Raw genomic sequence first — 25,837 nt, 5'->3', positions numbered from 1 at the left:
TGAGGAGACAAATATCAGGATGCCATTTGGAAAGAATTAAGCAGGATCTAAGCAAGAGTAAATGAGAATTTCTCAAGAGAAACTTTATCGAATACAACAAATAAAAAAGTTTATTTGTTCTCTAATTTACAGCTAAGCAGCCAACATCCGTGTCTGTTACAATCATTGCTTAAAAACGCTCTTTGTCTTGTCGTTTCACAGTGACAGAATCAGGGATGAAAGATGAGTACACAAATATGAGCAGATCCAGGAAATGGGAGTCTTTTTTTTTGTTGCAGTTACACTGCAACTACAGGACACACATTTAGGGATATTTTAAAAACCTGGAGACATTCTCCAAGCTCTTGTGATTTAACCAAAACAAGATGGTGCTGCAAGAATGTTCCAACATTTCAAAAGATACACATTAAACTCATTTGGTCAAAACGATTGTTTCAGTGGGGATATTTCCTCTTTTCTTTTGTCGGAAACCACGGTTGCTCCAGTTTTGGTCAAGATCATTTATTTGATGCATATTAAAGTGTGAAGAGGCTAGAACTATTTCATGGCTGACTTCATTTATCACTGTGTGGGGAGGAAGAGGGTTGATTTATGAGGAGACCTTGGGGCAATCAGAGCTCCCATTAAGCAGCTTTTAATTAACATGGGCCCAGCCTGCCTTCTGTGACTAAAACATTCTCACTCTCTGCAAGCAGAGGTAAGAAATTCTGGAAAACTACTGGAGGATGTCAGAAATGTGTCGAGGAGGAATTCATTTAACCTTTCTGTTTGAATTTTAAGTAACAGATAAACAAGTCAAAACAAACAAGATAAAATCAGATTAGACCAAAAAAACAAACTGATATTTTGTAAGGTTTTCATGCTCTCTTTAATCATTCATAAGAAAAAAAACTCAGTCCCACCTGTTTTCCCATCTGTCTTGGGGTCCATGATGACAAACTCGGGGCGCAGTTTGCTTATTCGTCGGCCTTTCAGGATCGGCACCAGACCGCCTAAGTATTCCAGATACAGAGTATAGCATGGCCCTCCCACCTCAGGGTTATCCTCCGTACGCTTCATGGTGCAGTGCAGACGTTCGTTCCCAGCTGTCGGGTAGCTCACAAAATCACGCATGTTGTTGGGATCTGGGATGGGGGGCTGGAAATATCAAGATGTAGAGGAGTTTAAAACCTTTTCATATCAATTAAACAACCAGTAACTTGACTATGTTTGCCATCTATTTTGATTAGCTATACTTAAAATGAGTTTGTCTTAGCTCATTTGTAAAAGTGTATCATCTGAGAAGGTCATTGTTAATCATGTGGAAGCTCCTCCAAATGACTTGTGTGCTTTTAAAGGATCTGGATCCTTTAGTTCCACGTTACCTTGATGGTAGGGACAAAAGCAGCTGTGACGTAAGAACAGAGACGGGAAGGCATGGTGAGCTTGGCAACATCTTTTTCCTCCTTTACTGCTGTGGCGATGCCCTGCTGGCAGAGAAGCTGCAGCGTTGTGACGCGGTGCTCTACGCGCACGACGTAGAGAGCCGGGCCCGATGCCAAGAACAGACGAGAGTCCCGGTGACCCCAGCAGAGCGTAGTGATGGGACGCTGCAGCGTGAAAGCATAAGAGATGTTTGAGTATGCACCATATCCCTATGTAAGGTTAATGCCAGGCATCAAAGAGCAATGAACGTTCAAGTTTCTGACTTTTATGGCTGTGGTAAAAATGATTTACATCTTTGATGAAGCTTAGCTTCATCGCTTAAATAAAAGTCATGCAGTCAATATTTGAATCTGCAAGTTTCACATTCTTGAACATAAGAAAGAGTCAACAGAAAGGCTGAAATGTGACTCACTTGACCAAAATGGCATGGTTTGCAATCCAGCAGGTTTAAATGAACTAAATTCAATGTCCTTACAGAAGAGTCAGTAAAGTTATGTTTAAAATGAGTCACTCAGTTACTTCACTGGTTACTTTGCTCGGAGCCTAATTTATGAGGCATTAAAATAATCACAGAACATAACAATTAAAGTAGTGTTATAGGATAAAGGCCCTAACTATTCAGCAGGGGAAATAAAGTCAACTGCAAGTTTAAGGGTATTTCTGACACAGAACGTGACGATAACTGAGGAATTCCCCTGTTGCAGCTGCAGTTCATCACCTGTGCAGGTGTGTCTAGTGTGTAGATGTGTTCTCCCCGAACATTGTAGAACTTCACTATGGCATTTCTGGTGGGGGGAGGACAGGGGTTGTCAGGGGAGAGCATTGATCTCTCCATTCCTGCTACTGCCATGAGATCCCCCTGAGAGCACCACTGGACCACAACATCTACAGCAAACAGGAGAAACGTTACTCGCTGTTTAACCAATAAGCAGAAATGACAACAATCCTGGAAACGCCATTTGTAAAGTGGTATAAAGGAACAAAAAGGGGAAGCAATCTGACAAAAAAAGATAAGATGTGATTAATAAGACTCCCGCACACCTTTCAAACCGGTGCGGATGAGTGTGGGTGAAAGGTCATCGTAATTGTTCATCAGGCTGATGTCTCCAGAGGTGAAGCTGACCGTCAGCAGCGGTTTTTGGGTGTGCACTGAGAAGGAAAAATACAACAAACATCTTAGGCAAGAACTGTGGCAGCTACACACTGAATCAGCTGTGAACTGTAGAACCGCTGAACAGACCATGGACGTATGGAGCAAACAGACATGATGACATCATGGCCATGATGACATCATTCACTATTTTGGGGACTATTGCTAAGTGTATCAATCAAATACACTTTTGGACTGAATTATTTTAATTAAAAATTAGGTCAGGTCTTAATGTGTTAAGGAGAAGGTTGACGAACACTGTTCAAGCAAAGAGATTGGCAGAACATCTCACAAAAGATCTAAAAATAAATAAAAATGCATAGTCATCGATGCCCGGGAGGATCAAAACTACAGTTAACTTGTTTATTTTCAACTGGACAAATATATCACATACTCTATATATTCTGCAATTACTGGCAAATAACACACCTCAGGTTTTTCAGCATTATAGTGACACGGCACAGGAACCTAATCCAATTTTTTTGTTCACTATTCTTTACTATAAATAATAAAGACGCATCGAAATGAAGAACAATGCATTTGCCCTTTAAATATCCTTTAGTCTTTTCTAACACTTAGTCCTGCAATGAACCTAATAACAACATGAATGAGACACCCACCTCCTCCTTTGACTTTCGACCCAATAAAACCTACAACACCCCCACAGCAAGCAGTTTAAATTGTTTTTACATGAAATCAGATATATCGAGCTGTTGTAAAGGCAGTGTGCTGTCCTGTGTGGTGCAGAGATAATGGTCCACCATCGTAGATCATGAATACGACATCTGGCAGCCAGAGGAAGAGATGGCACAGTGTCTCAGTCATGTTGTCAACTTGAGAGATAATTGCTATCAGGGTTAATCAATTCCTATTGAATGGTTTCATTAGTGTGTTGGAGCATAATCAGTGGTTCAGCAAAGGCAAGCACTTTTCAGTTTTACCACTTGGCCTGTGGAGAAGGGAGAGGAGAGGGGGGTGTGATAGCATAGCAGGAAGAGGACAGTCACTAACAAATACAGCCTTAGTAACCGCGAATAATAAAGCTGAAGACAGAGAGGTGGAGAAAACAGGTACCAACAAAAATGAGCTTCTCATCATTTAGCAATCAGCAATGTAACATATCCATCTCCTATTTTGGTCTGAAGGAAAACAGATGATGAGTTACCTTTTCAGTCAAAGCATCATTAAATGGCACACATGACTAAATCTGCCAGTGAGATCAGCACCACAGATGATGTCTCTCTAACTAAACATCCAATTGTATACTCCTGAAGACAAAACGTCAACACAAAAAGCAACTCAGCTTTATCGTGGATTTCCTCACAACTCTCCATTTCAACTGCTGGAACCAGGGGCTAAACAGAGTTCATCAGGGAAAAATGTAACCCCAAAAAAGGCCCTGGGTACGTGGAGCTTTTGTGTTCACCCTGATCATTTATGTTGGGGTTTGCAGCACGGTAGATTTGTGATCTTCCCAGTGTTTAATTTCTACCTTCCTGTCTCAAACACCTCAGGTTTAATATCCATTTTTTTCTATTTTAAGTTGTACCGTGTGAACAGCGTTAGTAAACTCAGCATTCATGTCTGCTACAATTGAGCGAGCTTCAGAATGCATGAGATGAAAGAGAAATATGCGACACGACCAGATTTAACAGAGCTGAAGCGGACTTCCTGGTTAACTGTGTTTGAAAGCAGCTCGAATGCTCTACGCACAGCTGTGTCCGGCAACAAGCGACACACTGACAGCTCACTTCATTTGCCTAACCTACACTGTGCCATACACCCCAATGAAAATGCAAAAGATGAAGGCTAAAATATTTTTTAGCTCTTTGAAAAAGGCCCCAGGTTGTTTAAGCACTGGGTTGTGTTGCTTGAAATAAATGTTGAGAAAGGTTGAAACTGAGGGGTTTCAACATGTTTTCTGTTCAAATCAAATTCTGAGAAGTATACCTTGTGGTGGGGTGTAATCGTCAGAGTCCGTGTCGCTCTCACTGCTGTCCTCCACCAGGAAGTTGGGGTAATTCCAGGACATACTGACAATACCATCCGACTCATGCAGCAGGATGTGGGCCAGCATGCGCCCGTGGCAGTCCATCACTATGACCTGTCCATCTGCAGTACCAAACAAAACCTGCAGAACAAACAGTGCAGGGTTACTTTAAAAGAAAATTAAGGTCACCGATTGAGAAGCAAAAAGGATGCCTTCAAAATGATAGAAAAGGGTGACAGAAAGCAAATAAAAAGCCAATATATGCATAATACAAATAAAAAGTGAAAAATATGTAAATGGCTCGAAGGCAATAAACAAGGACGGCTATGAACAGTTAACACGGGCTGACAGTTTGACAGCATGAAAGCAAAAACACTGCCTAACAAAACCACAACAGATCCAAAACAGTGAATGCTTGCTGTCACATAATAAAAAATCATTTTTCAGAGCCTGACTCTGCTATCTGAATGCCAGGAGAACATACTCAAGTGGGCAGATGACAACCGAAAATCTCAACATGTATTAGCATTGAGAGGACGGCATATTGCCGGGGGGAACTCTCATATACTTCAAATTACAGTGTGTTCAACGGAATCAGATGATACTTGTGGCAGCCTGATGGGAGATCACCGCTGTCTCAGACTATATTTACATTACACATGATCAGATAGGTAACAGTCCTCATTTTTCCTCTCTCATACTTCCATGCAGCCCTTTGTCCTCACAACCACTGACTGAACAGGATGTGTATGTTACCTGCTGGTCATCAGGGGTCCAGATACCACAGGTAATCTGGCTTTCCAGGTTAATCTCAGAGGACCAGTGTCTCTGTCCACTGACCGAGCCCACCAGGACAAAGCCGTCACGATATGAGATAAGAGCTTGGGTGCCATCGTGTGACCACGTGAAGTCACTCACCTGGAAGAGTCAAATATCACAAAAGAATCGAACATCAGTCACAAAATACACACCTTGAATGTTATAAAGCACACCAGGAGGGCCCCATGTTTAATTGTGAGGCTTTCCTTTTTTGATTTTACATTTTTCGGTTGATCGTTTTTTGATTTTCACATTTGGAGTAGACCTGACACTAAAATAGACATTTTTTCACAACATTGTCTGCTGTCGGCAAATAATATCAAACAATTGAACAATTTAATCTAATTCCAACATGGGCAATCAGCTGTTTTATTGTAAATATAACAGAGTTTGTTACAATAAGGCACGGCCTCCGGTAGAATGTTAACGACTGTTGAAGATCCCCGCAACAAAAAATAAAAAACTTCTTCGCTTGTATCAAAAGATGAAAACAAAAGAGAAAGAAATCAAAATGCTTGTATTTGAGAACAGCACAGCAGCTATTTTAAGAAGCCTGGTCCATATAAAAGCAAAACCTTTGTCTAAACTGTCATCTAGAAGCTAAATTGATCTCAAAAGATAAGATGCGGTCAGGATGTGTCAGACTCAGACCAGCAGATGACAGCAACTGATCAAACAGGCTTTCCCGTCACCCAAATATCTCATTAGCAGACGTCATGTGGCATCATTATCACATTATAATCCTGAACATATGTTTGTAAATGATAACTGTCTAAATAATTTGTTGTCAGTGTCGTTTGTTCTGGTTTCATTAAGGTTCCATATTGCACTTCTACAGGTTTAAACATCCATCTATAAATCACTGATACCCTTCTTGTTGACTTGGTGTCTCTTACCTGAGCTCCACGGTCATTGACCAGCTCCACAGACCAGCGTCCCTCATACTGAATCCAAACAAAAATCCCTCCATCCGTGTCACAAGTCGCCAGTTTCTGGAAGGGCTCATTCCATCGTACCAATACCACCTATGAGAAAAAGATAAAAAAAAAAAGAAAAGGGGACAGAACATTTAGACACGTGTCCTTTTGACAAGACCATTAAGACTGTGTTGTGTGGCAATCAATATAGTAAGCTTTGCACCCTCTGACAACATATAATGTAACTTCATTAAAAGCAGAACAACCTTGATCAAGACACTAAGTTCATACATTTCTATGAGCTAAATTTAGCATCATGTTAGATGGAAATAGAATAAAGTGGGTTAACCTAATTTAGAAAAGTCACAAAGAAGCTGCTAATATCCTACATATTACAGACCCTGATATTCAGTTATACTGTCGCCTCCCCACAACATCACTGACTGTTCTGCTGGTTTCTAACTTACCTCTGTGATAAAAACATAACAGATAGCTTGCACTGTACTTGTTTCAATGCCATTCAAGACATCATTTTCTGCTGCTATACCACAGAAAGCATTTCATTTGTTTGAATATAAATGTTGGAATCTTTGCTAAAACAGAGTAGCAATGACAGATGCAAAGTCGAGAGAAAGAGAGGACAGAAGTGATGCACTGAAGCATAAACATCCTTTCAGAAAATATTTTTGGTTCAAAGCGTGGTCATACACTAAGGTGTGCAGCCTGAACCAGGAGTGACTCATGGGCGTATTGCTTTCTGGATTTACCCTGAGTGATAACACAGAGGGATCGTCACTGGCCTCAGATGCAAGCTGCAGAAGAGGAAGGCTTTAAACTGCCAGAGAACAGAGCAGATCAAACTGTTCACAACCAGTTTCTTTTACAGTGTCATAATCTTACTGGCACTTATTCCCATCTCCATCCAGTGTCCTTCTCTGTCGGTCTCCGTCTGGGTTTGTGTAGCGTGACTCAGCCTGTTCCCAGAGGAATAATCCTAAGAAAAGAGCAGCTCTGCTCTCGCTGAGTGAAGCACGTGGGCTTTACACGCTCAAAGTCACAACACAGGACAGGGTTTTAGTGTGGTTTAAGCTCTCTGAGTGCAACTCCAATAGATCAGTCGCTCACGGTCGGATGATCCAAGCAGTCTCTTAAAAAACAAAACACCATTCACCTTGCACTCACAATCTATCCATAAAAGAGATGCCACTAAGACACAGGCTACATGTCAATAACAGCTCTATATTCCTCAGTAGTGACATAGACCCAAACTAATCAATATTATAGTTTAAAACATCTTCTAACAAACTATGTAATTGTATGAGTGTAAAGTAGCATCCATCACTCTCCTGATCCTGCTATAAACCATTCTGAGAGCCACTCGCTCAGTCTTCAGTGTCACTCCTACAATATGTAAATTCTACCTTTTTCTGAAAAAAAATAACACACTCAACTCAATTTTGGTCATTTCACTTGTAAAGTAAAACATAATGTAGTTAGTTATATAATGAATATGGACATGGAAGTGCAGATGCTCAGGTTGAACTTATGGCCAGTCACATTTAAAATTGGAGGACGGGTTTAAATTATGACTCTTTCACATACAAAACCCTCTTTCGCAAAAGGATTAAAAGTAATAGAGGAACCCACCTAAAAATTTTAACACAAAACCTATCCAACAGGACAAACATCAGCAAGATGCTAAGATTTAGCCAAACAAAGCAAGGTTAAACAAGGGAAATGATCCAAAACATACAAACTTTTGAAGGATTGGGACTTTATATCAGATGGAATTTGATAAAATCCCAAACAGCTGAAAACGTGCCCAAAAAGGCATATACAGCATCACAATAGAGGAAGTTTATTCTTTGGTGGTGTCCATGGGCTCAGACTTTGAGTAGTGAATACCAATAAAATTATTCTCAACAAAGCATGAAACACTTTATTCATTATTATGTTAATTTGTTGTGTTGTTGCATAATACTGTTGTACACTTCAAACCAATACTCATTAAGTGCCTGTAAACGCTGAAAATAAGCAAATCCAAAGATTTATGACACAAATACATAGTCTAATGTTGCGTATACGTGCATCTTAGCTGGAAAGACAAGGTGAAGAGGGGGACAAAAACCATCTTAATACACTTCTGTGTCATACTGAATTGACCATTTTCATGGACCATTAAAAGCAGCCTGCCATCCATCAGTCAGACACAGCAATCACTCATGCACCGTGGCTCACAGGGTGCAAAGCTAACAGGATTCTGCGGTAGTGTTGTCAAAGATAAAACCTCTGCATGCATAAGGAAGACAAATCTGTGTGGATTTTCCAGATGGTATTATACAACATAAATCAATTCTAACTACTGGGTATTTTGAGGTTTTATATTAAGTATGAGTTCCAGATTGAATGTCTGAACATCATTCACTAACCGAACAAAGAAGTGTCACGAGACAAACTGAGAGTAAATTAGCATAAGGTTTACACATGCTGTGTATCACGTGTAAGCACACTTAACTGCAGCCTCATAGAGGTGCGAAAGAACTGTGTATGTCTGTAAATTTAGCTCAGTGTGCAGATTAGTGTGAGCTTGTGAGGCATCCTGCACGGGGGAAAGCTGAGCAGCTCGCTGTGACGCTGTGTTCAGGGAGATCAGACATCACATGGAGACAGACGGGATAAGAAGGAGAAGCCACAGGACAACAAGGAGCCACATGGATCGCAGAAAAGACTACAAGCAAACAAATACAGTTAGTCTGACAAGGCAATCGAAGGCATTTCATTCACTCTTATGTGCAAGGCCAAAGAGACAGTGACCATTGCTCAGATGCTCAAAGAAGCTCAAAGAAGCTCGGTGTAACACAATAAGCAGCAAAATTCCATCGTGAACAACACATATTAAAGTAGAAGAAACCACAAGTTTCTGATTTCTTAAACGCTGAAAGCAGTCAAGTTGCCAGCTCCTGCTGTAGTTATTCCAGCCCTGGCCTTTTGCCAGGAAGTGTCTTTACAGATGTGAGCATGGACAACTGGGGCATCAAGCACCTGTCGTTATTCCTATTATAAACATCTGCTGAAAGGGCGGTGTTCCAATAAACTGGCATCTTACAAAAAGAGGCATTTTGCACATGTGCATCATGAATCATGTCAGCAGACATGTGCGCGCCTTCACAACAAATTGTCACGTACGTGTTAATCTACAGAGAGCCTCATGCGCACCCTTTGATGATAGCATTTACATCACACAGACCTCACCAGCATCTCACGCACACAGTGCAACACACCAGTAACAGAGCATCTACACTGACGTTAACTTGCGCTTAGAGACGATCACAATCAATGTAGCTGCAGTCATAAAAAGCAGAAAATAGAAATGTTGCTTTCCACAAACATGAGTAATTAGACTGTGTGTAGACAGTTGAAATGATTAAAACAGGAGCGTATCTGTTCCATCACAGAAGAAAATAACAAACGTTAGTGGTAATGCTGTTAGAAGGTGTTTCAGCCGTGTCTGTTCTTGTGTATTGGGTTTGGTGTGGTTACAGATGGTCCACCACAGCTGCTGCTCTGCAATTGTGCTGCTTCTGTTCTGACTAATATGTACACACTTTTAGGGGCTGGAAGCTGAGCTGACCCTAACAACTTAAGTGAGAAGACCAAATCAAATCATGGGGCAGCTTTGGGTTGCACCGCAGTCAGCAGGACTGAAAGGACACTTCGATGCACAAGTCAAAGACAACATATGCCCGTGGCACAGAGTTTAGGTGCGTCTTTACTATGAAGATAAAACAAAAGTTAACCTCTGCCAAAGAAAAGAGCTACCAAAACTGCACTTCAACAGCACCAGTCTCGCTGTCAGAAATGCAAACTTCAGCTTATAGCGGATAATGACAGTAAAAGATAAAAAGTAATACAACTATAATTTCAAAATGTTGATCACACAACTTCAGCAGCAAATCCTGGGATTTCCTGAAAAATTAATTAGCATTTAAAAAAAAACTCAAGGCTACACAGTGGCCATACCGCACTACTGAATACAGAGCAAGCAAATGAGAAAATGATTCTCCCATTTCCTTCCACAAGCACACTGCCTCCTCTGATCTGTATCTGATAAGATATTAAATCAGACACAGAGCTCTATTAAAGAAAAACGCTGTGCTGTGCTGATACAAAAGCAACGACGACCAAACGAGCGAAGCAGGTCAGGAATGATTTGCAACGTTACAGAGAGGCAATGGGACAGGACCTTCGGGGGGGGGGGGGGGGGGGTGCCTTCTGAGATGTTTATGAGTCAATCTAGTATGTTATAAAACTCTAATCAGTCGTAAAATGTGCAGCTGAATCGTAATGTGCAGTTGTTTCAACAGTTCTACGGTAATAATTAGTGTGATAATCAAGCACTGAATTTGATATGCTTCTACAGTTTATTAATGATGTTACTGAGAGTGACAGGGCTTTATATCATATATATAGTGTCTAAAATATTACCAAAATAATACACAATATGCATATAATCTCATTTCTGGGAGGACTTTAAGGAGGCGCATTACAGCCTTTGAAAAACTACTGGGTGTAATCCTTAGGGTGGCAGCTTCTCAGACCAAAACAAACGGAATCAAAACTGAAAACAAAAACTTACTTGAAGCCCATATGTAGCTCCAAGGCCAAGTTTTGCAAAATATTCATGCTGAATGTGTGTGTGACCAGTTCACCGCCGCTACATAGACGGGAGAAATTTGGATTAAAACACACAAAGAGAAAATACGAGGCTGTCATCGCTGTTGTTGTCACATGTAGTTGTTTGCTACTGATATAAGCCTGAAAGTAGATGTGGTCCATCAATATTAAGGTTTGATCTCTGGCTTTATCTAATGTCCCTGCTCACCGCTAACATGCTGTACATGTTCAGAGACTTAAGCTCCTTTCAGACACGCACTGCTTTCCATCAATCCGATGACAGCAACAAATGTTGATGTTAGGGAAAAGCACCAATCAAAGCTCTTTATAAACCTGACTGTTCTTTATGCAAAAACGTGTACAAAAAAATAAAGAGATTTTCTGATTTCACCACCAGCATGTTTTTGGTCATGTGTACATTATTGTGCAATAAGGACTTCTGTGTCATATCTCAGATTTCCTGTTACATGTCAGGAAATCGCAGAAATCCCACGCTCACGTTCCTGTCCCTCACTGTCAGTCGAGGATTTGTCTGACAGAGTCACTGCCAACTCGAAAACACTACCCTGGCATTTTATTTTGCCCCGCATACTTGAAAATATGTCATTCGGTTCAGATTTGCAGGTGCATCATACAGCCTTTTCTCATCATCTCCACCTAGCTTCATCTGAAGATGATGCTGCGTACGCAGACTCTTGGACATGGGAAGTTGAAACTCTTTCGCTCTTGCGTTTTGATCTGCCGTTAATATCGAATCTCATCATTAGCCATTACATTTCATCGGTGAAAATCTCGCCATATAAGCAACGGTTCTTAATGTTAGCTGGCAAAAACTTAAAAATCTCAGAGGAATGAAGTGACAGTGATGTCCACAATTTATGGAGCCAGTATGTGACGGATAAATTACAGCAGAAGGTGTTATTAACCAGCTGGCAGCCATTCCATTGTGAAGTTTATTTTCAAACAATATGGGCCAGTTCAACACATAACTTGTAAGAAATTGTAAGTATTTGAGAATAAAGTCAAGCATTTTCCCTTTCTATCAGTTTGGTCTGAGCTCTCTTTACTGTATCCTTCCTGATGGAGTAATTATGTGGTCCAGAGGTTACTGCGTACCACAGATCTCAAAGATCCTGAGGAAGAGAAGGGGCAGAGGAAAATGGAGCGGGTCACTCCACGCTGCAAAATGATCCGCTTAAATGGAGGCGCAAATTAATGAAAGGAAATGGAACTGCTGTAGTGTCTGTGTTATTTCAAACACTTATTCAAGACCGTAGAAAATTGTGTCAGTTTGTGAAAAAAAAGAAGCATAATTCATCTCCTTTAATATCAAAGTGATCAATGTCGGAATGACTGAATGCCGTCATTTCAACAGACTAATGAAGCAATTAATGTTATGCATGTCATGTCTGAAAACAGCTTTTGTGAAGAGTGACAATTATAAAGAACTAGGACACCGAGGGGAAAAACATCATGAACAAACCGTTGGCCATAGCCGTGAATTCCATAATATGTTTGATGAAAGTATTCTTTACTAAAGCAGTCAAAGCAATGGATAAAGGAGAATCAAACTAAGCAGGAAGACGTGCCAGATTGTTTTAAATGCTTTTTGTCACAAATACTTCTTCAAGAAACTCTGAATCGTGACAGATTATATAAAGTAACATCATTTTTGTCTCCTCGCATTCTCAGAGCTGTTTGTTCTGTAGGACAGAGATGAATGTGTTCAGATATGTCGTCTGATCCCTGACAACAACATTAAAAAACAAACCCCACCATGTTCAGGGCACACTGTCCCTCCTGGAAAAGTCTGAGTGAGCAAATAAGTACACCCAGCACCTGAGGTAGCAGCTGATCCCAAGCATTATGCAACATGCCGTCTCCTAGGATGGATTACCACAGGAAAGCACATTTCTACTAAGCACATTTGGTGCAACCATTCTAATGCAGTGAAGGCGCCGTATACGATTCAAACCTAAGCAGGGTGTCCCGTGTCTGAGATCAGGTCTGCCTGCCTGAGATCAGACAGGCAGAAGAAGGGGAGTGACCATCGCAAGGAAGGAGATCAAGGGAGAAGGTGGGTGAGGCTGGAAAGCTGCGATGCGTAGGAAATAACCGATTAGACAAAGAAACAAGATTAGGAAACACAGCCAGTGATCCTGATAGAAGTGGTTGAGTAAGACAAGGTAAAGGGAAAACAGTTCCACTTGTTGGGTGCATGACGAGAAGAATAATTCTTCATTCTACTTGTCTTGCAGTCCTTATGGTCCCCATTAACTGTTAACTGATGAATAAACTGACGCACACCACAAAAGTGCTCAGTATCCTGTCAATTTAAGAGAGTTGAGCAGGCCCCAGACCACTGCTGATTCATGCACAGGGATACAGATTTATCTATGAGGCTTAACCAAGACATACCTGTTAGCACATGAACAGATCACACAGCTTGAGCGAAACATGAGAGACTGAAAGAGAAACATTGGGTTTTGTTCATTTAAGAGAGTGATTCATTCTCCCTGGCCTATCTGCCAATCTGCAGAAGTAGTACATTTTCAACTTTAACATTATGATAAGACAATCAGTTCAGACAAAACTCCCTGTTTGGATCAGTATGTTGTCCACAAAAGCCAAAGATGACAAACATAAACTCTAACCTAAATGGTAAACATGAGCTTGTGCTCTGGTGTCACCCGTCTCTGTTGGATTAGGCCCTTAGATACCGGTTCCCTTTTTGTTGGAGAGAAAAGCCTCAATTTGGCCTCGAGGGAAAACTAGCAGGTGGGAATCCTCCCTTTGGGTAAGAATCAACCCAAAAGTCTCTTGTGGACGGTAGGGAGGAGTGCACATGTTTTTGTTTTCATCTACAACGCCTGCTAAACTGTTTTATTAGTAGTTTGGATATGACACAAGAAAAGCAGGAGATGGAACCAGGATATACGATTTGAATCACAACTATCAAGATTTGGTTGAACTTGTGAACACATGATTAGTTATTCATACGGTTGCCAGGATACCTGTCATCTCGGCTCATAAAGCTCCTGTTCTTGAGATTTGATTCTGAAAATTATCCCTAGAAAAGGAGCAGAGTTTTATCAAGTTTAGCTTCCAATTGCAAACTTGGCCTCTGGCACAACATGACAATGAGCATTATGTTTCACATTGATGTGATCAGTTACATCTTATATTATAAATTCTGCACAGCCATTGTTTTACAGCAGTGAACTTTTGTATCCCTAAAAGCACAATTTCACTCACTCTCCAATTCAGCTTCATTTAACTTCAGCCAAGACGATATAAACGAAGCTTTTGGCCAGTAAGCTCCATCAAAAAGAAGTCCTAACGAGGTTTCGCTTGTTTCTATTGGTAAGAGAGACAAGAGAGACTGATTTTACACAAATCAGCTCAAAACTAACACAAGTGCAAAGATTTAAACTCACAAAGCACATATGCAGTTTCATTTCATCAATAAATGTCATCTTAGGACCCTTTATGTACAGGGAATCCCAAACATTCGTCCTGAGCCAACAGGAACATATGATACCACAATAAAACATATCGCACCGCCTGCAAGACAAGATACTGGCAGACAATTCACCCAAAACTTCACTGACATTCACTGTCAAGCCTGTCTTAGAAGTTCATTTCACATAGAGTGACTCCTAGTGACTGGCTGCCTGCTTTGTTCAGCATCTGGACACAGTGTGATAGAAAAGAAGCACCAGACTGTCAAAAAAGTGTTGATCTATTCCGACGCATGTCCCAGTTGGATTGTTTTGCAGTGTGGTAATATAATAAGATGTAAATCATAGTGCTTTCATCTATTTTCTGTTTCAATTCAGTGTGGTGTCTGCCATGCCTGCTCAAGTTTAGCAGCTATGATTAAATAACTATATAAAAATAGAATTAGGGCACTGGGGCCAAATTCTCTGTTTCTTCATTTTTTTCTTGTTAGTCTTCTTGATGTATTTTTGGACCTCTCAGTCTGCAACTTCTGCCTATGAGTGAAAACAAACGTGGACATAAAAGTTTGCCGATGGCAACTGTTTTCATCACAGGACACACCAAAGATTACTCTTAGACTGAATTGAATTGTCTGAACCATTAAATCCATAACAACAACAGTATGTTGTTTCAACAGCCTATGGTAATTTAATTCTGATCATTTCTGCTGAGGAATCTTCGGCCATGTGAGGAATTGCTGAGTAAAAAGCACTGTATTCAGTTGGCCACTGTGAAAAGGGGGTAATAGGGGAAAGCATAAAAAATTTATGTTAACTTATATATCCACCTTGCTCCTGCTAATGCTGCTGCCTTGTTATTACCATATCTCTTCTGTCTCTCCCTCTACATCTCTCATTCTGGCTATAAAGAGGGCAGTTTTTGTGAAAAGTGTGTTTTAAGACCTACCAAAATAAAAACCTTCTCATTATCTGAATAAGGTCACGAGCAGAATGGGCGCGAGAGCAACATGACAGCTGAGCTTCACCACAACATCAGATGCTTTTGGTGGATGTGTTTACTCCCACTACCCTGCAGTGCCAACCACTGCGTCATAAATAAACTTATTTGTCATTTCTAACAGTATCATATACTAAAAGATCATGGGAATCTTTATCGGTCTGCCTTCTTCTTGACAAACGTCTGAATGTCTTTACTACATGGCACTAAGTGGTCCACATCTAAAGGACACTTCCATACAGAAGCACGCTTACACCAACATCACATGTCTATACATCAACAGGAATAATAGGCAAACTTAAGGTTTCTGGCTAAAGTACTGGTCTCTCCAGATCAGGATCCTGCAGGATGAGTTCCAGTTGCATTTCTGTGGGCTCACTCATATAGAGGCTTAAGCTAAACCACGTGAACGGACACACGTCGAGTGTTCAGTGACAATGCTAACGCCCAAAAGGACAGGACTGGCAGGGCAGGGGGCGACATTTTACGCTGAGTGAGCACACAGATCTGTCACAACTTCACAGAATTCATTAAGCGGAGTGATTTCTACAACTGTCAGAAACCCCAAATTATGCACAGGGTGGACTGGGGATGGATTTCACATTTCCTAAAGCATTTATCTATCGCTCTGTATCAAATGAAGCATGAAAGTAGAGGGGACATTTATGACTCTAATTACTGGTGCTAGGATGAAATCAGGAGGAGAAATGTGCATTTTTGTCAAAGAGGTTTCTGAATTTGATATCAAAACCATCTTGATATGAGCAAAAAAAAAAAAAGAACATATCAATCTTAAGTTTTTTGTGGGGTGTATGAGGTTATGGGTCCAACTCAGAAGTGATGGATCAAACTCTGAGAGCCTAACAAGACTAGTGTGGTATCGGTGAAAATCTATTGCAATTAAAGCTCCTCTCCTTCAAAACCCCAGCCTTTTATGAGGACAGTGATGGCAAAGGCAGCACAGAAGAAAATATGTAGTGACCAAAGCATTGTGCACTGGTTGAGAAATACATACAATATCATCTTTTTATAAAAAAATAAAAATTTTAAAAAAGAGCTGTTATCTTTGCATTATTGAAGATATTTACACCTGCCTAAAGTAAAGGATAAAACCACCTTCAGCGTGAAACAAGAAAACTGAGGGTAAATGGCGCTTGTGTAGATTTAACCATCTTCACACTAAATACACAAGAATAACAAAAGCAAAATTTCAACGCTACTGAATCAGTACTTGGACCATGTTGGCAGAGTTAAATGACATTTCTTCTGCGCTTCAGTCACTCCGTGCAGGGATTCATCCACTCTCCCCTCAGCTGCTGTGTGGAGTGCTGACACAGCACCCTGCTCCATCTGACCAACAAGCCACACAGAGCAAAAGAGAAAACGCAACCTGTGTGCAGTCCCATTTGTGCCAGCCCCGTTGTATCCTGACAGCAACATTCAGATCTCACACAGCACATATGGGACTACGGGTTAGTTATCTGATTTTTATGATTCAACTCGACGGCATCAGTGCACTTGTGGTGAGAAACCTTGGAGGGGTTTAACCACAGTGAGAGATAAGAGCAATGCTGGAGAATAGAGCACAGCAAAGTTTTGACTAGGAGCAGCAGCGGGATCTGATGCAAGAGTGTCAAAACGAGCCACTGAGGATATACAAAACTTGCCTCCAACCACAACCAAAACATTTATGAACCGATAACTCCTATTCTGGTTACATAAGATCAACTGCTGTGGAGGAACTGACAAACCAGTGGAGTATGTTTTGTCTGCAAACACCTTCTTTTAATGTGGTTAAGCAGCCTGTCTGAAGAGGCTCAACGGGACAAAATATTTGTTAATTCTAAAGGTTGAGTACAGAGAAACTGGTATGATATGATGCAAAGAAGCCAAATTTTCCAACTGTCCTTTTTAACACAAATAATACATTTTTTTCCTCAAACAGACTGCATTTTCCAGTCAAACCGAACAGCTTACCTCGCTGTTGTGTCCTCTGAGATTGAAGTTTACTCTCTGAAGGGTGGGCCGGTCCCGTCTGCAATGGCTGGATGTGAACGTGACCCCAACCACTCCTCGGCCGTTCCCGGTAGCGAGCCAGCCCTCCTCATAGTAGCGCTTTCTGCACACCGGTTTCTCCTTCTCGCTTTTGGGTACCCTGCCCTTCCAGGACAGGCACAAGATGTTGGAGTCGCTACAGAGCACTGGGCCATGCTCCACGGCGGCAAACATCCCTGCAGCTTTCTACACCACCTGAATAAAAATCTATCCAGAGGGAGGTTCGTTGTGGGCGTTTACGTGCAGTTATGAATGCCTCTCCTCTGCTGAGGTGAATGACACAGTGTCGGATGTGGGACAGTGACAACGGTGCATAGTACTTATGCTTTTGCTTGGCTATCAGGGTGATCTGCAACAGTGATTAAAGTTGATCAATGGAGACTTCTTCAAAAACACAAATGATGTTACAAAACGGTGGACTTTAGCATTGCTGGATTAATGATGTCATGTAGCCGAATGGGCTGCAAAAACAAAAGGCACTCAAGTCATTGTGATGTGTTTGATCAGTGATCTGCCTTGTTGGTGCAGTTTCAATCACAAGGCAACAAATGAAAGCGCTGTGAAAAAGATATTTAGAAATCCACCATGACAAATGTCAGACTCATGTCAGCGGTGGAGTAAAGCACAAACATCCACAGAGAGGTTTACCTCATAAACTCAAAAACAGGCAACGCACGCCTTCCACCAAACACGTCCCAGTGCTTCCAGTTAATGCGAGTAACGTTTTACTCCAATCAGTGTCTCATTTCTGTGCTGCTTGTCCTCCGCATTTGTTCCGGTTGTGTGTGTGAGAGGAGGAGCAGGGACTCCTCTCCATCAGCTGTCAGCCCGCAGGAGATCCGCTTCTCCCGGTAACGTCATCACCTCAGCCAGTCTGCCTCTTCAAGCAGCCTCAGGGATTCCAAAGAGGGCTGCTGGGTGAAATACACAAAGAAAGTGGCATCGTCATAAAAAAAAAAAAAACCATCGCAATCAGACACGCAAACATGCGTCAAGGCTCATACAAAGGATTCAAAATGAACATTTATAAAGCGGTCGAGAGGATGGTATCACGCTAAAAGCACTCACCTGCCGCCCACAGCCGTTAATTTAAATATTAATGCGCTAGCCTAAAATAGTTCCCCACTTATGTTACTCTCGAGCAAATGAGTTAGTTCGAGGACTATACTTCTCAGCGGAAGGATATTTAGTAGTGTCTTTTAGAAATATCGTCAATAATAAACAGCTTGCGTTTTATTCGGTTTTAATCCCGCAACGCCCGAGAATCTTCAAGCCAGACTTTCACATGAAAAAAAAGAAAACAGACGACATGTAAAATAAAGTAAGCAAGAGGCGAAACAAATCGGACACCCAACCACATCCAATAAGACATAAAGACAAGACAGAGGGGATTAAAGGACAATGCTACAGACATAAAATTACACCCAATGAACAATTGCTGTTATCGGATGTATTCGAGTCATCTTTTTACTACAAATAAATTAACAACAATAAAAGTCAGCATCCAAATCAACCCTCAAAAAGAGAAAATTCCACACGTTACGGTTGTAAAATCAATACATTAAGCGCCGTGCTACAAAAGAAACACTCCTAAAATATGACACTTTCCTGTGTAACGTTACCATAACAAAAGACACAGGAATAATGACATGTATGATAACTTATTAAATATCGCTTAAACTACTGAGATGATGCCAATACACACATCTCCATAAAATACCTGTTAGCTACGGCTAGCTAAAATGTGGATGCTGGATCCAGACAGTGGGCTGTTGGCTCCAAAGACCAAAACATCTCAGCCGCGGGATTAATTTTTCCGGTCTAAGTCTATCTGCTTTGTTTTGCAACACTAATCTAACCTAGACGTCCGAGAGTATAATAGCTAATGTTAAATATGTACGCTGTGTCATAAAAAAACAAACAAACAAACAAAAAAACAGACAAACAGTAATAGCAGACTGGCTAACCGACCAGCTAGCAGAGCAGAACCTGAGGCACCATCAGCGGAGCAAGGCTCTGTCCATCCGCCGCTGGCACCCGTCGCTAACACGGCTATGGCTAGCGCATTAGCCGCGCGATTGTTCCAGTGTTTATTGTAAATGACCGTGTAGCTACTCAAAATAATCGTGCGTCGGCGGCATATTGGACAAAGCGTAAAAAAAAATACCAGCCCTGTTGTCAAGAAAACCGAAGAAGCTGCAGCGACCAGTGAAGGGCTAACCTCGGCTCAGTCTGTGCTGCTGCCGCTTCCTCTGCCCGCAGCCTGTGCTACTGTACACTGGCAGGGCCCAACAGCTGTGTCACGTGACAGGCACGTGACCCAGACCGATTGAATTATTCACACCAACTATCTAACTTTGATCCTTCACGTGTGGAGACAAATACAAGGTCTTTTTTTTGTGAGACGAGACTCTCCTCGTTTGTTGCCACTGATATACTGAGAAATTTTGGAAAAGCACGTGGAGGTTGCCTGATTTTAAAGCTGGGGTCAGGCAGTGGTAAATAGCAGTATCTCAATTAAATAAACGTGACAACACATCACTGTAGAAATAATTGATTCAAGTACATAGACTTGAAACACTGAACATTCGTATTACTCTTATTGGATTATTACTTAGAGCGTAGACCAGATAAGTTACTTTGAGGTAATCTGGCATCTGTATTGAAATAGTCTATATCGCTTTATGGAGTTTCCTTATATTATGCCAATCCCAAAATGCACGACTGTGGTTCCCTATTCGGCAAACACAATTCCTCCAACACTGATGATGCCATCATGATTGCGTGCCTTTGTATAAATGAGGAGGTGAGGGTTAAGATATACCAACATAATTCTTACATAATTCTTTCTATGCATGGAATTTTGTGCATGATTCACAAATATCTTGCCTTTCACAGTCAGTAAAAAACAAGTTTCTGCTCGTCTCACCTGTTCTTTATATATTTTTTGAGTGAACTGAGAATAGTGTGACAATACCTCCATTAATCTTAGATTTATAATGTATTATGAATGACTGGACAAAGTCCCTGTCAGTCTCCTTGGTGTTTTTCTTTTGTTATGGTTGTTAAAACCTCTTGTTTAGAAATGTGAATGAAGTATCTCATCCTTTTCATATGAAAAATGGTTGTTTTAGAGTTTGGAAACTATTAATACCGTACTCATATTAACTGGAATATGTAGTTTTTTCTGATATAAATCTGCATTACTTTGAAACTCTCATTGGATTAAAATGTTTCATCTATAATTATTTTTGTGCAAAGTATTGTGTAAAAATTAGACATTAATTACTGGTAGTCATTTAACCTAAATTTAACCTGGATATGGAAAAGCTTAGTGATGAAAAATGTGTAACAGCATATCTGAAAAGCAAGATACTTGTGCAGAGCAGCTGTTGTAGTTGACCCTCCAGCACACGTGGGGGCAGTAGAGAACTGATATCACCTTTGGATCGCCTCTCAAAAACATGGCTGCACCCTTGGCCGTCAGGCGAGAATTATTCACTTTGGCAAGGATACTGAGGGGAGTTTCACAACAGGTAAATTACTTTATATATTTCTGATTTGGGGCAACATGTTCGGCCAAACTAATTCAAACGATTAACGCAACTGATCAGGAAATAATAGATATTCGGTCGCTTGTGCTAATTTGCTGTAGCACAGTGGGTAACATAAAAAAAAATCATCTACAAATATTTTATGAATCGATGTTTGTTTTTATTTGCAGGGACCAAGAGGGTTGACTACCTGCTCAAGCTATAGAAAATGTAGTATAACCAGGTAAGTAACAGCTTTTCTGGTTTGCTCGTTTTAAGTCTTGGAACCACAGTAAATACCAATATTAAGCACGCTGAGCTGTTTTCACAATGTGAGGCAGCTCCCATCACTGCAGATGATCTGGTTCACATCTCGTAAAGAAAATGAAGGAGCGATTATAATTGTGGAAAAAGGTTGTAAAACTTCCAGGTTAATTGTGCTAAAATAGTACATATGGAACATTTGGAGTTTATATTGTGACATGGAATCGCTAAAACCATCAACCAAAGTGAATACTTCAGTTAAATCTGAACCCTGAAAACCTATTGCAATGACATTTTTTTTATTTTTCTTCCTTATTTGCATTTATTTTAGTCGACATTTTTTAGTATTTTAGTATTTAGTGGGGCAGGGATGTGTGCTCTGTTTAGTCAGTGTATGGGAATATAATGAGCGGAGATAACATGATACAAAACAGTTATCGGAGCATTGTTATTACAGCTGCAATTCTACAATGTGTGCAGGTTTCATGTCCCACTGACACCCAGCGCTTCCTTCCACACTGCAGCACGGTTGTCATCAACACCTTCAACTGTAAGTGTTCAGTAGTGTCGGACTGATCAGGGGAGTTACCCGTCATAAAAGATCAATCCCTTAAATGACTATATTCTGGGCCAGTTTACATTTTCCTTGCTCTTAGGTACTCACATAATTTGTTGTGGTTTAAAGTCTCTTAATATGGATATGTATTGTGTTTTCCACCCAGATCACTGTCACAGAAGAGCCGGACGTGCTTTTCCAGAAGGTGGTGATTTTGGTCAAAGGTCATGACAGAGCTGTGTTGGACAGCTATGAGTTCTTTGCCAAACTGGCGGCTAAAGAGCTGGGCCTGAATATCAGCAAAATGTGAGTTTTAGTAGCAACAACTTGTTTTAATTTTAAACCAATGCAGAGGTTTTCAAAGTGTGGGCAGGCCTCACCCAGGGTGCTTTGGTTTCGGGTCTCGGTGAATGAAGCTGAGTAAAATCATGTTTATCACGAGGATATCTTAAATAAATACTTTTGATTATCTAAAATACATCAGGTACATTACTCCTGAAGGTATTTGACCGTTTTTCCTTAAATCGGCTGACTTGTGTGTATGGAATCAAATATACATAATGATCTTATATGCATCCAGGAAATGAGCAAAACTATGTGAAAAAGCTGGAGCAAGCAACCCCTTGAGATACAGCTCATTGCTTATAATGTAAAATTTTCATTCTGTTTCCTCTGCCACAGTTTTGAATTACCCAGGGACATAGAGAGGTTCACACTCCTGAAGTCGGTACACATCTTCAAAAAACACAGGGTCCAGTATGAGATGAGAACACACTACCGGCAGATTGAGGTGGGGCGCTTGAACTGTTACAAAGAAATATTTAACCGATGCCAATAAAAGCAAAAGTGTTTAATATTCAGGGTAGTTTAATAAAGTGTCTCCTTGTTTTTGTAGCTGTCGCATATCACAGGCTGCACAGCACAGGTGTACCTTGAATACATCCAGAGGAACCTCCCCGAGGGTGTGGCCATGGAGGTGACAAAGGTATAATGCAGCATTAGCAGCATCGCTGCCTGCAGTCACACTCTGCACAAGTGAAACAGCTTCCTTGTGGCCGAGTTGTCCATGAATGGATCAAATTGCTTCCTTTCTCAGACTTACCGACCTCACATGTTCCCTCCCTACCATTGAGCTCCACAGATGCTGCCCTAACTATTCCCAAATCGCAGTTTGTGAAAAAGGGAGATTGGCCTTTTCCATTAAAGCCACCATCTTACTGAACTCTTTACCCCCTTTAAAACTTTTCTTTGAGAAAAACTTTTGACAAATATATTACACTTGGACATCAGACTCTAACTTATCCCTTCCTGAAAAGAAAAATTGCACAATTGTTTAGAAAAGTGTTAAATTCAAATACTTTATTATTCTGCTTGTTCTGTTCATTGTCAGATTTCCATGGAGAAGGTTCCAGATCACATCCTGGAACCGATGTGGAAGGACCAACCCGCTGACGACAAGCCCAGCCAGTAAACACAGCCGTTACTTAATGGGTGCATGTTGAGTGTAAGCAAATGTATGACTTGTAAGCGTTCAACAGTAACGTCTGGGAACTAAAGCTGGGAACAGATCCCCTTCAGCTACAAGCCTTGCATTCATCGTGTGGAAAATAATGTGTTTATAAGTAAAGAAATTCTGCATTTAATGTCAGCGTTTGCTTTTTGTGCTTCTGAAACGGTGTTTAACTTGCTGAAGTAGCTGCTTGATTATTTGTGGGTTTGTTTAATGGTGAAAGACACAAGACCAACACACACAGCATTTACTTTGTGCATTTATTAAATCATTTTTATACAAACAAATATATACAAAACATACAATTGCACATCATTTCTAGTTAGGAGTGAAAGCAGCACAGTGTGCACAACAGCAGAATTAAGTGCCTGAATCAGATACTTGTGTCCATCGCTACATTTACAGACCTGGACCTTGTCGTTCTCATCTCTTCGTTTGTTAAACTGAGCTGACATACAGGGATGACAAAGAGTGAGCCAAGCAGGGGCTTGGATGGCAGAGCAGGTTCAATATATCCACAGTTTCTTTAGGTGATCTGGTTCAACTAAGCCCAACAATGCAGATCTCACTAAGTGGTTCTACAGAGAGCATCATTTTCCATTTTCAACGAGAAGTGAGGTTGGAAGGTACCTTTACTTGTGTTGATCTCAGTTTCCAAAGCAAGTCACCATGGTGATGGACCCCGGTAAGAAATGAGCCAGCTTGGTGATACTGAAAATCTAGAACTGAGAAGCCACTAATCCTGTTTTGTAGTATAGGCCCCAGGTGTTTTAGCAAAGAGTGGCTCAACATTTCCAAAACAAAAATCTCCATGATTACGTTTTTTTTTTTAGCTTTTGCATAGATTTTCTCACATAATACTGAACTCGGTTGACTGGTTTTTCATGAAAATTTCAAAAAGATCTAAAAATCTTTTAGAAATAGAGCGTATTCCTGTGGTACATACTTACAAAAGTCTACCTTAATAATTAGAGTCCTACCCACCCAAGTGTTTATGACGCCTGTCTTCATAATATGAGATTCATCTGTGATTAGTGGCAAAACTAAACTGCTAATCTAAAATGCTTCAGAGTCAACTCTTCAACAAAGTGCAGCTGGCAGTAGTTTCAGTAGCTGCGGTGGTTCCACCCAGCCTGAAAGAGAAAATCTCCTGGTTTCAGAGAGGGACTAAGACACAAGAGGAGGCTCACCTTTTTAAGTCAAGCGCTGAACCTCAGGCGTCACGTCGCTGGAGGAGGAGGTAGAGGGGAGACATGTGAGAGAGGACCTGGGTTCCTGGGACCAGGGAGGTTAACTGTACTGTGTGCCCCCCTTCAGGAGACAACAACAGTCAGTCTGTTATAAACAACCAAAGGTGGAAACAAGGAGGGGCTGCAGAGGCTGAAGAGGGAGCAACATGTACTTAAAATGCTGAAGAGATGCAAACTGACAGAAGAGGGAGAGAGCGGCTAGTCATCGATCACATCTTTGGTCTGCAGCTTCCGTGTGGTTCAGGGAATAAAAGGCCAAATACTTGCATTTGTACTAGCAGTGTATACAAAATACGCTATATGTGATCAATGTCTTTGCCCCATATGATTGCTTTTTTGTATTAAAGCAGGGTTTGATTTCCTAAGTTAAGACATAATGGAAACAGCTGCAGACGTTCATGGAAACTGAAACATTTTAGGAGCTAAATCTAAGTGTTTTTAGTGCATTTTAATTCAAAGTGGATGCAACTACATGGCTGGAAACAAATCACTGAGATTAAAAGATGCACAGAAGTAGAGCAGAAATAAAAAATACTAAATAAGAAATACGTGAAGGAAACATTTAAATCTCGATAGTAGATCTTCTGAACACCCTGGTCCAATTTGAAGCCACAGTTAAGTATTTTATATCTTATTAGAAGGAAATATGACAGTCCTTGGTCATATCAGAGTGCATATCCTTTGCAGATGATGTCCTCCTTTTAGACATGCTACCACTGATGTTTTAACTATAACATGACGCTTAGTCACCAGTATTGAAATGTCTTGCAAGTGGAGCGGCTCTGAGTCCTCCAGCTGAACTTACAGTTCGTAGAAAACACATCTGATGCCCTCAGATTTCATAAATACAATTCATAGTTTCCTTTTCAAATCTTCCTTTGATCTGCCATAAATCTCAGCCCTCAGCAAGCCTGTGTGATTAAGTGTGATAAAAAAAATGAGTATAATGCTCCTTACAGGCTCTTGGTCCTCCGGACAGCAAATCTCCAGAAGTATTTCTTACTTTGAAATTTACTTTTAATGCATCACATAAATATATCTAAACTTAAATATAGTTAAGTTTCTTCTTCATGTGTTATAAATATATTATAAATCGTAATGACAACTCTCAGACTTAATAAAAAAATAAATAAAAAAAGAGGAAGTGGAGTTTATTTTTAATTTTATTCTTTTTTTCCACGACTATCTCATGTGTTGCTGGTTCTCAAAACACATTCACAATAATCACAAAAGTTG

The 25,837-nt window shown here is 40.7% G+C and overlaps 2 protein-coding genes across 7 annotated transcripts in view; one reads left to right on the top strand and one right to left on the bottom strand.

Annotated features, from left to right (window-relative positions):
• Positions 1-19,772, bottom strand: part of tulp4a (TUB like protein 4a) — a 28,002-nt gene extending 8,230 nt beyond the window's left edge. Inside the window, exons 1-10 of one of the 6 annotated variants that reach the window (XM_072361705.1) lie at positions 19,710-19,772; positions 18,137-18,402; positions 17,411-17,695; positions 6,281-6,409; positions 5,322-5,483; positions 4,526-4,706; positions 2,467-2,574; positions 2,144-2,310; positions 1,365-1,589; positions 903-1,137 (exon numbers count right to left, since the gene is read on the bottom strand). In XM_072361705.1, coding sequence (XP_072217806.1) covers positions 903-1,137; positions 1,365-1,589; positions 2,144-2,310; positions 2,467-2,574; positions 4,526-4,706; positions 5,322-5,483; positions 6,281-6,409; positions 17,411-17,662 — 1,459 coding nt within the window. In that variant the 5' untranslated portion in view covers positions 17,663-17,695; positions 18,137-18,402; positions 19,710-19,772. The other 5 variants (XM_072361703.1, XM_072361700.1, XM_072361701.1 and 2 more) reach the window with 5 other exon arrangements.
• Positions 19,773-20,928: 1,156 nt separating this feature from the next.
• Positions 20,929-23,484, top strand: mrps10 (mitochondrial ribosomal protein S10). Its single transcript, XM_072362666.1, has 7 exons — positions 20,929-21,024; positions 21,213-21,265; positions 21,766-21,835; positions 22,008-22,147; positions 22,523-22,631; positions 22,737-22,826; positions 23,232-23,484. Exons 1-7 carry the CDS (start codon positions 20,953-20,955, stop codon positions 23,310-23,312), a joined length of 615 nt encoding a protein of 204 aa, XP_072218767.1. The 5' UTR covers positions 20,929-20,952; the 3' UTR covers positions 23,313-23,484.
• The last annotated feature ends 2,353 nt before the right edge of the window (positions 23,485-25,837 follow it).

Source organism: Leuresthes tenuis, unplaced genomic scaffold (genome assembly GCF_036924035.1).
Source record: "Leuresthes tenuis unplaced genomic scaffold, fLeuTen1.0.hap1 SCAF_13, whole genome shotgun sequence".
NCBI lineage: Eukaryota > Metazoa > Chordata > Actinopteri > Atheriniformes > Atherinopsidae > Leuresthes > Leuresthes tenuis.
Note: the sequence above shows the minus strand (reverse complement) of the source record. Positions and strands in the feature narration are given on the sequence as shown.

What these genes read in the sequence shown, in the direction of transcription:
- mrps10 (XM_072362666.1), top strand. Translation starts at nt 20,953, where the DNA reads ATGGCTGCACCCTTGGCCGTCAGGCGAGAATTATTCACTTTGGCAAGG. An exon ending in AGAAAATGTAGTATAACCAG is followed by an intron (nt 21,266 to 21,765) that starts GTAAGTAACAGC and finishes CAATGTGTGCAG; the next exon opens with GTTTCATGTCCCACTGACAC. An exon ending in TGGCCATGGAGGTGACAAAG is followed by an intron (nt 22,827 to 23,231) that starts GTATAATGCAGC and finishes GTTCATTGTCAG; the next exon opens with ATTTCCATGGAGAAGGTTCC.